This window comes from Cyphomyrmex costatus, unplaced genomic scaffold (assembly GCF_001594065.2).
Source record: "Cyphomyrmex costatus isolate MS0001 unplaced genomic scaffold, Ccosl1.0 scaffold1397, whole genome shotgun sequence".
NCBI lineage: Eukaryota > Metazoa > Arthropoda > Insecta > Hymenoptera > Formicidae > Cyphomyrmex > Cyphomyrmex costatus.
The window spans coordinates 1-11,895 of record NW_017275387.1 but is presented as its reverse complement, the minus strand read 5'-3'; the positions used below and the strand labels follow the sequence as shown (position 1 = coordinate 11,895).

The following is an 11,895-nucleotide window of genomic DNA, read 5'->3' as shown; positions in this document are numbered from 1 at the left end:
TCTTAAAGATTAAAGGTACCACTTGTGTTTTACTTTTTAATTTGGTAGAATTTAACATAGCGCCGACTGTTGATATCAAACCTTGTATACAAATGATAAATGTCATTATAATTAAGTAAGTAATAAGGTAGAATAACTTGGCGCCGATTATTGATATCAAATCTTTTACACAAACGATAAACGTCATTAAAATAAAGTAAGTAATAAGGTAAAATAACTTGGCGCCGACTATTGATATCAAATCTTTTATACAAATGATACATGTCATTAAAATTAAGTAAATAAGGATAATATCACGTAGGTTTTTAAAGATGGTTCTACTGAATAGCAAATGTAATTGATCAGTTTCACAGTCGATTAAGTAATTGACGTTGGTGAAACTGGCCCAAATGGTTTTTTGACCAGCAGCACCCACTCTTAGCGCTTTTTTCTACCTTTTTTTTAAAAAGGTAAGTTTATTATATAGAGCTTTTAAAGATACGGTTCTAATGCAATACTTTTTGTATTTCATGTGTTGTTATACCTACTCTGTAAAAGTTTTGACATTACTTCTAAGTAGACATCGAGAAACTCATCAAAGTTTGAGAGCAGGCCGCCATGTTCTTTTTTGAGTCATTAACAAATTGATACTCTGAAATTACAAGCAATTATTTTTTATTGTACGGTCTAGTATAAATTTCAAATCCAATCTTAATAACCAACTTTTATATTTTGTGCACAAGAATAACATATTGCAGTTATTTTCTAGAAAACTGTAATATGCAAATTGTAATCTGTTTTACTTATATGTATGTTGCTCACAAATTTGCAACTTCACTTGCGAGAAATGCCGAAACAGGCGATTGGTCTGAACACAGCCGGGAGCCGTAACGCGCGACGAAACGCGGGGCGACGCTGCGCGGAGCCTCCGCTTACCGGTAAAACGCGTCATATCTCGAAAACTATTGCTCTACCCATCTTGAACATTAGAAACTTTTTTGTTCAGAAAGAGTCGTACTATTTTATAAAATTTTTTAAAGTAAAATCAAAATACGTGATCTTTGAAAAAAAAAAGACTTTTAACATTAATCTTGAAAAATTTTGATAAATTTATCAATTTCATTAAATATAAATAACATATTCTTAAAGTACGCGAAAAATGCTTTCAAAATCACCCTTTACTTTTTAAAATTCGTTTATTCCTCGAGAAGATACACACTTGCAAATTAATCACCATGTTCAACACGGCGGAAATTTGAACCCCTACTACTAAGCAACCGTGTGAACTGGAGTCTTAAAATTTTTACTGAAGCTTCAGTATCAGTAGGACTATCGATTATAAAAATTTCAAGATTGAGAAATTTTCATTTTTCAGAGTGGATCACTTCATGCGAAATGCCCCTATATGTATACATATAACTTATTTAAAATATAAACACGATATATTTTAACACATTTGTAAAAAGAATGGGTGTAATACAACTTTAATGTTAATACACTTTTAAGCGAAATAATAAACATCACGCGCATGTAAGTAAACATACATATAATTGCAGAGAAGAATATTTCTGATCCACATTTTATGTAGCGCGAATACGATTATACGAATTAACCGAATATCTACTTACCATGTCAGTCTTGAAAAGTAGATGCGTTATCCTCAGAATAGTGGATCTTGGCATGTAGTTTACATCCACTTCTTCAGAGGGCAGTAGTGCGCGGCAGCATTTTGCGGTTACGGTTTTAGGCATGGACATAGAAATATAGGGACAGAGCATTAGCTCCGAAGATAGGCGAGGGGGGTTATTCTGAAATGCGGGGGGAGTACATGCCTAAATTTTATTGGCTACAGCTATGCGCATGCTCAGTATCGTGTAACATCGACTTAGCGGCCAATCGCAAATAAATGATCGAAACAAAATGATAAAAATTTGTTGTTAAAAAATTAATTGTAACCCATTACCAATAAGATTAACAAAATAAAACAATAATTAGAAATCTGAGAAGGAATTATATAGAAGTTCTAATGAGAAAAATAAAAATATGTACGCATATTCAATATTAAACAATTACTATTTATTTGGTACTTTTATTCACTATGAAAAAATTTACTAAATTTTAATAAATATTTCTTTGAATAGTTCCAGCGAAACATTTAATAAATTTAAAGACGTATTTATTAGATCTAAGAATCATTAGTTTGAATCAACTATCATTTTTTTCATTTATCTAAATATTTATTTACCATAAGTAAATATTCCATTAGGACACTTCAACGAAATATTTATTAAAATTTAACACCATAAATTTGTTTCTTAGTGTAGATAAAAAAAATACAAATTAGGATTTTAGATTTATATAGATGGATTATATAATACTACGTAGAATAAAAATTATAGAATTAAATTTTTCCATAACATGTAATATTGCTTGAAAATGTGAAACCGAAATTTGTTGTGCTCTTCTCGAGAGTAACATTTATAAAAAAAAAGTATTAAAATAAATTAATAATAATAATAATCCAAGGCAATATACGTATTAAAATACTTAAAAGCTATGCAGAATAAAAGGAACAGAGAACAGAGTATAATAAAAAAAAATACATAAATACATAAATTACAATGTAATTTTACGATTTTTGTTCACACTGCTTGTCCATTTCCAATTTTGAATGTCGGATCTATTTCTACAATTCGTACACAACATTGGACCATTTTAATTTCAAGATATTATGTGAGAGCTAAGCCGAGAAAAAATGTCAAGACTTCACCGGTGCTGAGACTTGAATCCAGTTAGAGGTTAGAGTTGCATGCTCATATATCACACTTGTCATTTGCGCATGCGTACAATAACAGCCAATCAGACTTAGGCATGTATTATCTCGTCGCACCGTCCCGCAGTGGCTTCCCCCCCGCAACGTTATGCTCTGTCCCTATATTTCTATGTCCATGGTTTTAGGCCGTCATATCCTCTCTCAGGTCTCTGGTAGCCCCGTTCACACAAAAAATTAATTTCAAAGAAACTTTAAAAATTCACTCTTTTATATTTTATTATATATGCAAATATTGTAATTGAAGGAAATATTAGTATTATGATATATTTTAAATAATATATGATCACTTATTAAAATAAATCTAGATATGAAATCTGTCCAAGAAACATTTATCCCTTTTTCTAAAAAAGTACCGTGGTAAAAAGAAAGAACTTACTTACTTATTAATAAATATAAAAAGATCATTGCGAGATCCCGCCTCTATTCATATACTACCAATCAGGTCAAGAACGATTCTAATCAAACAAATCGGGAAGGTACTTTATCGCAATATCGAGTACTGTCTCGGCATGTTTATTGAGGAATAATAGGATTGATTTTCGTTGCAACTCTTCCTCCCCCGCTAGTCGGTGCCTAACCCCTAAGCCCGGATCCTCATATGGGCAACAGCGCTTTGACACCAAACGCTGATTGGTGAAAAACCGGTGGCGAGGGTAAAATTTACCCCCATAACCCGTTTTTCACCAATCAGCGTCCGGTGTCAAAGCGCTGTTGTCCGTATGAGGATCCGGGCTAAAGCGGGGAGCACAGACTTCTGCATAACGCATAAACCATATACATAAAGAATTTGATTGGTCCATTGACTCATGCATAAGAAAATGGGCTAATGAAATTCCTTATGTATATGTATTATGCGTTATGCAAAAGTCTGTGCTCCAGCGAAGTAGGTATACATACTACATGAAGGAAGATATAAGGAGACTCCACTCGGTCTCGCCAGTCTACAAGACATGAACCCATTTTAGGTTTCGAGTTCCGTTTCCGATTCTCGACACTCGCAGCGCTCGTGAATTTAGTAGTGCTGCGCATAATGAGTGCGAGTAAGAGAAATGATCATTTCTCTTACTCGCACTCATCAGAATCGGAAGCTGAACTCGAAACCTAAAATGGGTCCACTTTTATTTTACGGAGTGGAGTCTCCTTATATCTTACTTCCTGCATACATACATGAGCCATGAGCCCATGGTGGAAGTTACCATAGGTCTGTTATTTTTGCCTGCACTGTCTGAACTGGTACATACAGTGCAATAAGTTGAAATGAAACAAACGTATATCTGTTTCACTTCAACTTATTGCACTCTGTGTACCAGTTCGGTAAAAAGAACAGGCCTCATGCATGGGCCGAGCAGGGCTGTTTAGTCATGAGCAACATGGCGAGCGCTTGGTGGTAAATGTATATTTTGTCCAACGTAGAAACGTCACACATGTTTGCACATGCTGCCTCTAGCTGTCAAACTTGAAGGAAAGCAAAAGGATGGAGCTGTTTCGTACTGACACTCATTTTATCTTCGTAAAAGAGAGGTATAGCCTCTGGTGTGACAAGTATACCGGTGAATTCGCCGCAAAATCAGGTGAGTATGCGTACAATTGTATTTGACATGAAGTAAATGGAGACAAAGCGTTGTATGCCAAAAGCAATCTTGACATCGCGTAAGTTTTAGGGACGTAAATCCATTTCAAGTGGAAGTATGTACATTATGTAAGGATTTATTGATGACAGTATCTCTGATAGTTGATAAAGAAATATATGTGGGGTTTGATAGTGACATTTAATTATTTTGATAAAGATGATTTTGATGATGAATTTTACAGATTGGGAATGGGCCACGCCAAAGGATTTAGAATGTTTGGGGATGTTTTATGGAATAATTGGAAAAATTGAACAGACATCGGTATTGGAACCTCGCTTGATGCTTATAAAGGATGTCACACCAGCCGGAGAATTACATGGCGGTCACATTGTTTATAAAATTAAATCTATCGTGTTTCTACATCTTGGCACAGAGAATATGGATATCGGCTTACTACCTTGCAAGAAACATGAATATGTATTGAAGAAGAAAGGTAGCAGTGGACTGTTTGATGTACCTCAGAAAGCAGCTTTAGCGAAAACATGGGGTACAATTAAGAATGCCACAAATACTATAAAAAATACTACGCAGCATGCTGCTGCATTGGCTACATCTCAAGTAAAGAACCTAAAACTTGGTATCTACAGAATTCATATTTAATGTTTTACATAATTTATAAGCTTAATATTTTCTATACAGATGAAGTCCACAGTGATCAAACGCAGCATAGTAAAAGATAAAGACAGATTTGAGAAAAGAATTTCAGAAGAGCTGAATAAGATATTTACAGAAACTGATTCATTTTTCTTTTGCCAGACTGGTGATATTACCAATAGTTTGCAGCGACAATGTATAATGGAATCTCAGCATGGACAAGACAATCAAGATAAACCATTGTGGCAATGTGTAGACGATAGATTTTTCTGGAACAAACATATGTTACATGACATTATTAGTTTAAATGTTCGTAATTAAAAAAATATCTTTATTTCTATATACAGCTGGCTATAGTAAGACAGAGATTATATTTGCCTAAATAAATATTCTATGACATTATTGTATAATTATACTAATGTAATAATAGATGTACAAAATTTATCTCTTTAGTTACTTAATAGTTGATAAGTGGGTATATTATTTAAAGTTAGCTGTATAATGACTATATATTCAATAACTAATTCAAAATTCTTATTTTTTATAATATTTGTTTTTGTCTTATTTTACAGACAGATAAAGCAAACTGTTGGATATTGCCGATTATTCAAGGATATGTTCAAATAGAAAAATGTATAGTTGAGGTGGGTTTTGATGAACAACCACAACAAGAGATATTTAACTTAGCAATTATATCAAGAAGAAGTAGATTCCGTGCTGGAACTAGGTAATTTTCATTTACATACATAATTTTCATTAAATTGTCATTAAAAAAATACTGGTTTTGTTTTATCCTATGTTAAACTATTAGAATATTAAAAAAGTATTTCTAAATATAACATTACACAGATACAAGAGACGTGGAGTGGATGATGATGGCAAGTGTGCAAATTATGTTGAGACTGAACAATTAGTTTGGTATCATGATCATCAAGTATCCTTTGTACAAGTACGAGGAAGTGTACCAGTATATTGGTCTCAACCTGGGTATAAATATAAACCTCCACCGAGAATTGATAAAGGTATAAGCAAAGATAGATATCTTTTACAAAAAAAAACTAGATTAGATAATTTTAATGTAACGTAATAATCTTGTACAATGATGCAGATGAGGCTGAAACTCAGATAGCATTTGAAAAGCATTTTGGTGAAGAGCTTGCATTGTATGGGCCTATTTGTATTATTAATCTAGTCGAACAGACCGGTAAAGAAAGAATTATTTGGGAAGCTTACAGTAACCATGTATTTAATTATAATCATTCAGATATAACGTATACCACTTTTGATTTCCATGAGTATTGGTAAGTATCTAAGTAAATTGCTTAAACTCCTGCTTTGCATACTTTTTATGAATTTATCTCTAAAATTTTGTGTTTAATATAGTCGAGGAATGCATTTTGAAAATGTGTCTATTCTGGTTAATGCATTGGCTACAATGTTAGGAAATATGAGTTACTGCTGGCGTGATAAACAAGGTACGATTTGCATGCAAAAGGGTGTATCCCGTGTAAATTGCATAGATTGCTTAGATAGAACAAACGTGGTACAAACCGCTCTGGGTAAAGCTGTTATGGAAATGCAGTTTTCAAAACTGGGATTAATACCACCTGACGGAATTCTGCCTGCAAACATAAGACAGACTTTCCAATCGCTTTGGGCTAATAATGGAGACATTATTAGCAAACAATATGCAGGAACAAATGCTTTAAAGGTACATCTCACAAATTACCTATGCGAAGTCTATCTTATTGTTAATATAAACCGTTAATTTTGTTTAAAATGATTTTTAAATAATTTATGATTTCTTACTTTATAGGGAGATTATACACGTACTGGGGAGAGAAAATTTACTGGGCTGATGAAAGACGGCATGAATTCCGCAAACAGGTAAAACTTTGTATTCCTATTTTTCACGTTTTGTATTCGCTTAATTTTTCTCATTTTTTATTTCTCCTTTTTTATTTCCAACATCTCACATGACACAGAACTTCACACTTATTATGCCACGGAAGATAGTATCCCAGAGTTGGATGTTTCAATGTTATTCTTTATGATACCCTGACATTGTCCTTTCATTTTCCTATAGATACTATCAGCAACACTTTATGGATGACTTACGTCAGGCGGCAATAGATACGCTGCTAGGGAACTCGATTGATGTTCACCAACTGAACAACGATTGGTTACACTATTTAGATATCCTTGATAATTGCTGTCTTGAACTTATACCCATGAAACCACCAAATATACAACTTCAACTTGCTACTCATCCTGACTTCCTTTATGCCACTACTTTGTATAATTTAGCAAGGTTCGTTGCTTGCTTTCAGCTTAATTTTTGGAAAATATACAGCAGTTATTATTCTAAAAATTAAATTAATTTAACTTCTTGTTATTTTATTACATATTAAATCATGTGGCGTAAAAAGAAATGCTTTATACTATTGTCAGCATGAGTTGTTGTTTTGTTATAAAAATCCTTTTGCATGTTTAATTTTGACCTTATATACTTACTCTTCTTTTATTTCAAGATTTTAATTTGACTCATAAACCAATCATTTTTATAAATAATATAGTCAATATTATAGTCAATAAATTAGACAAAAAGTTGCTTCCTCTCATTTAAACAATTTCTTTTATATAGAATATCATTTACTAAACACACTTTGGAATATTTTCTTAATACTACTCTTTGAATCATTCTTTAATTTTCGGCGTACTCGTTATGCATTAAGTATTAAAATATTTTTGTAGGTATTACTTGAATCGTTTCAAGGATGTCTATAGACAAGCGACGATTGATATGATGTTGGGAAATTCAGTAAGCGAAGAAGTTTTCTTAGAGCGCACGGACGAAGAAGATAATGCGGCAACTGCGATTCACGTAAAATTACTGATTGAAGATTGCAAAAAGTTACTAATACCTGATCCAGAAATTATTCTAGGCAGTTGGGGAGTTATTGATGCTGATCCTGTGTACGTATCAATAACGAATAAATGTTTCTCATAATATATTTATGTTGTGTTTGTTTATAAATTTATTTTAATTGATTTTTTTATTTCAGTACTGGTGATCCAACTGAGACGGAAATGGACACTATTTTAATATTGACTCGAGATAGTTATTACATTGCTGATTATGACGATCAAATCGATAAAGTTACAAACTATCAAAGAGTTTTATTAGAGAATATTGTTTTAATCGAATTTGGTCAACCTGAAAACATGGTCTCATTTTTCAAGAATAGACATTATTATTGTATTAGAATAAATTATAAAATAAACGGCGATTACGGTTACTTTCACATGTTTCGTAGTACAAATTTAAGATTTTTCAATAATATGGCGATTGTGATAAAAAATGAAGAGGAAAGCATTGGTGAGAGAACATATCCTTTTTTTCTATCTATATTTGTATCTATGATAATTCTAAATAAATTTTATACTTCATATTTTTAAATCACAGAATCTTTAAAGGCAATTTGTGAAGCTATCTCAGTAGCCATGGAGATAGCAAATTTGCCAAAGGTTTCCATTGCCATGAATGTTACATTAGATAAAAGAAAGAGTAAATTAGTGAATGTTAAAGGTTCTACTGGACTACTAGACATTTCGTCGTTTCCAGAATTGACAAGAAATGTATCTGAGACACAGTTACTTGCTTTAAAAACAGCAGGTTTGTTATTAAATTGTTTTCATTATTTATATATTATTTATACATATAATAAAATATTTATAGAAATGAATACTCCTAGGTACAAAAGCTTTAAGCAATATGTCAGAGCAATTTAGCAAATTGAATAAATTGAGTCAGAGTTTCAGCGCAAAGAAACCAATTAATTTAGCGAAAAATATAAGTAACAGACAGGTGGAGAAGGTATCAAAACCGATTTTTACAGTTGGCAATAGCAATATCTCAGGCAATGCAGAAAAGAAAAGTAACAGTAGCAGCAGCAGCAGTAGCAGTTGCAGTGAGAATATCGAAATGGCACATATACACGTCGAAAAGCCAGAGAACTTTAGTCATGATAAACATTTAATGGAAGCTTACACACCATTAATTGGTATTATTATGGGTGTGAAAAATACTAATGTTGTAGACGGTAGTGTTTGCGACTCTAATGTGAACGAGGAAGTATCCAAAAAGATGAGACCTAACAACGTGAATTTAAATTTGAAACCTGATGTAGCTATTGATGCATTACATCTGATTCCACAAAGTGGATCCGGTACTAGTACTCTTAGCGTTTCGCCGCAGAAGACTACGACAACGACGCCAGAGATAACAGTGTACGATGTAGGAGATAATATAGGTGAGGAAAGAGATCGGATAATTCCATTATCAAGCTTATCACTTTCCAAGAATATCAGTCATTCAACAGGGGCTGTTGATAATAAAGCATCGACTGGTATTAAGAGCATTACTCTTCAAATGAATAATAAATTAGATGAGAAGAAAAGATCAGCCTCAGAACAGGATTTGACATTAAACATTACATCGTCCCAAAGCGAATCTGCCTTAAAATCCATAAAGCAAAATATTGCAAACGTTACTAGTCCTGTAACATCTACAGCCAAAGATATTTTGTTGCCGTTCTCCAAATTTGCAAAAGGTGTTCAAACGTTAGGAGCTAACTTAGACCCTAGAAAACTAAAGACAGGCCACGTAATGCGGAATTTATCGGAACATCATATGGAGGAGCGCCAGAAACTTCAGGAAAGATGGGCTTCTTGTCAATCTAAACTTATTGCTTTATAAACTCTTTATCTGAATGATTGGCTTTTCAAATGCGATCGTCATCAAATATCAATTTAGAGCTTATTGATGGATTTGTACATTCTTAAATATCAATAATATTCACACGAATACAACAGTCAATATATTTATGAATATACATTATTGATATTTATGAATAATATGAAGTATTCAGTACATTAACGACGTAAATGCTTTCACATATTCTAAAAAAAAAAAAAGAAATAAGGTATTAAGCGTTGTATTATAAGCAGTTTTGTTATGTATTGATCGCGCATAAATATGAAAAAAATATCATATAGAAAATAGCGAATTTTGATCACGTTTTGTAGAAAATCTTATAAATCGATCTCACTGCACCTATTTTTTACATATTTTCACACTTTATAAAATAACATTATTAATGTGACACAATTCACTATAGGAAAGAAAACTTTTCTATTATGACAGAACTGCGACTATTTAACACAAAGTATAATGTGGCCAATATTTATTCGTAATTAATTGATTTGACAAATTAATAAATACAAAAAACAATTGAGACAAATGAACTAAAGAATTTCTGTATTACTATAAAATTATGTTGTTTTTTAGAACTATTTTCTCAACAAGCAAACATAAATGTGTACAAAATTTACTGTACATTTGTTAAATTTTTAGGATATATTTTTATATTTTTAATAGCATCTTTCTGAAACTAATCTATTTATCTTGTGATCAATCTGTATTAAAAAGCTGTCGATATATGTAAACATTTTGTATCAGTATTAAATATTTTATTTTTATTGCATTATTAAATGTTATATAATAGTAAGATTTTATTTTCTTAAGCAGATATACATGTTATTTATTTAATATTCATAGATTATTTTTTTGAATTAAAATACATAAAAGGAGTAAAATGCAGATGAGACGATTTATTTGTATAAGAAGTCAGAAAAAGAAGCTTTATAGTCAATTATGTAAATACAGAGAATTATTTAAATACAATTTAGTAAAAGCTATATATATATATGTATGTATGTATGTATGTAGTTTATTATGCATTTCACACACTTAAAATTATATATATATATATATATATATATATATATATTATGTATAATGTGTGTACGGAATGATATGAGTTTGAGATATATGGTTATGGAACACAGAAAGAGATACATGATATTCTATCGTTGTTAGCTTTTCAAGAAACATGTGTTAGAATTTTTTTTAAACTAGTCTAAATATATAATTATTTTAGAGTTGTTAAAGAAATCTATAAATAGAAAAATTAAATGCTTTTGTTAAATAAAAAAATTAAGTTATAAATTTATAAATGTGGTATTTACAAGATTATAGTTGTGATATAATTAATTAGAATTAGTATAACGTTACCTCATAAAAATAACTCGTTTCCGTTACCGTTCTTTTTCCTAAAAAAAAAAAATTCTTTCCCGTTACTTGTTATTGATTTGCAAAAGTAACTTGTTACTCAAAATATAACGAATCGTTACTTTTTTTCTTGATACTAATAAAATATGTGCAGATTTTTTTGATAAATGTAAAAAAGGGTTCGTATTCAGAATGCTCCTTTATCTCTGAAATTCTATAGTATACGTGACGTAAACTATAACATGTTAGCGCGTTCTGAATGCGGGCCAAGATATAAAAATTCTATTTTTTAGTAGAGGAATAGAGCTAAAAATGTATATAAATACACGCGCACACGCACGCACGCACACGACCTACATTTTAAGGCTGCGCACAATAGGAGAAATATCCCGGATAGCAAAATGCTAGCAGTCATGATGTAAGAATACGGTGTACCATTCCCGAGGATGCGCAGTAGTTCTGTTCTTCAACCAATCAGAGTTCGCCCTCAAATGCTAAGAAGTGACATGGCTTCTTCGGTCTTCCACGTGACCGCGTATCATTGCAGCATAGGCTGTGTTCCAAAATTGACTGCCAGTACTGAAAATCTATAGTTTACGTTACGAGCACTATAGGTTTTCAGTACTGGCAGTCAATTTTGGAACACATCCATAGCTGACTAGGGCTGCATTTGGGCAGCGCGCTATTAGCGCCATTTGTGTGGTACGTCCTTGTCTCACGTCTAA

General features: G+C 32.0%; 1 protein-coding gene across 1 annotated transcript; it reads left to right on the top strand.

The window, feature by feature from the left end:
* Positions 1-4,189: 4,189 nt before the first annotated feature.
* Positions 4,190-9,796, top strand: sp3 (phosphatidylinositide phosphatase spermathreecae). The gene is made up of 13 exons (XM_018551327.1): positions 4,190-4,383; positions 4,625-5,001; positions 5,083-5,346; positions 5,610-5,764; positions 5,887-6,059; positions 6,146-6,338; positions 6,421-6,748; positions 6,854-6,924; positions 7,124-7,348; positions 7,792-8,013; positions 8,103-8,416; positions 8,504-8,713; positions 8,793-9,796. Exons 1-13 carry the CDS (start codon positions 4,287-4,289, stop codon positions 9,794-9,796), a joined length of 3,633 nt encoding a protein of 1,210 aa, XP_018406829.1. The 5' UTR covers positions 4,190-4,286.
* The last annotated feature ends 2,099 nt before the right edge of the window (positions 9,797-11,895 follow it).

Excerpts from the sequence above, each read along its gene's own strand:
- sp3 (XM_018551327.1), top strand. The coding sequence starts at position 4,287 with ATGGAGCTGTTTCGTACTGACACTCATTTTATCTTCGTAAAAGAGAGG. Across the intron at positions 5,347-5,609 it reads ATGACATTATTAGTTTAAAT|ACAGATAAAGCAAACTGTTG; the intron begins GTTCGTAATTAA and ends CTTATTTTACAG. Across the intron at positions 6,925-7,123 it reads GGCATGAATTCCGCAAACAG|ATACTATCAGCAACACTTTA; the intron begins GTAAAACTTTGT and ends ATTTTCCTATAG.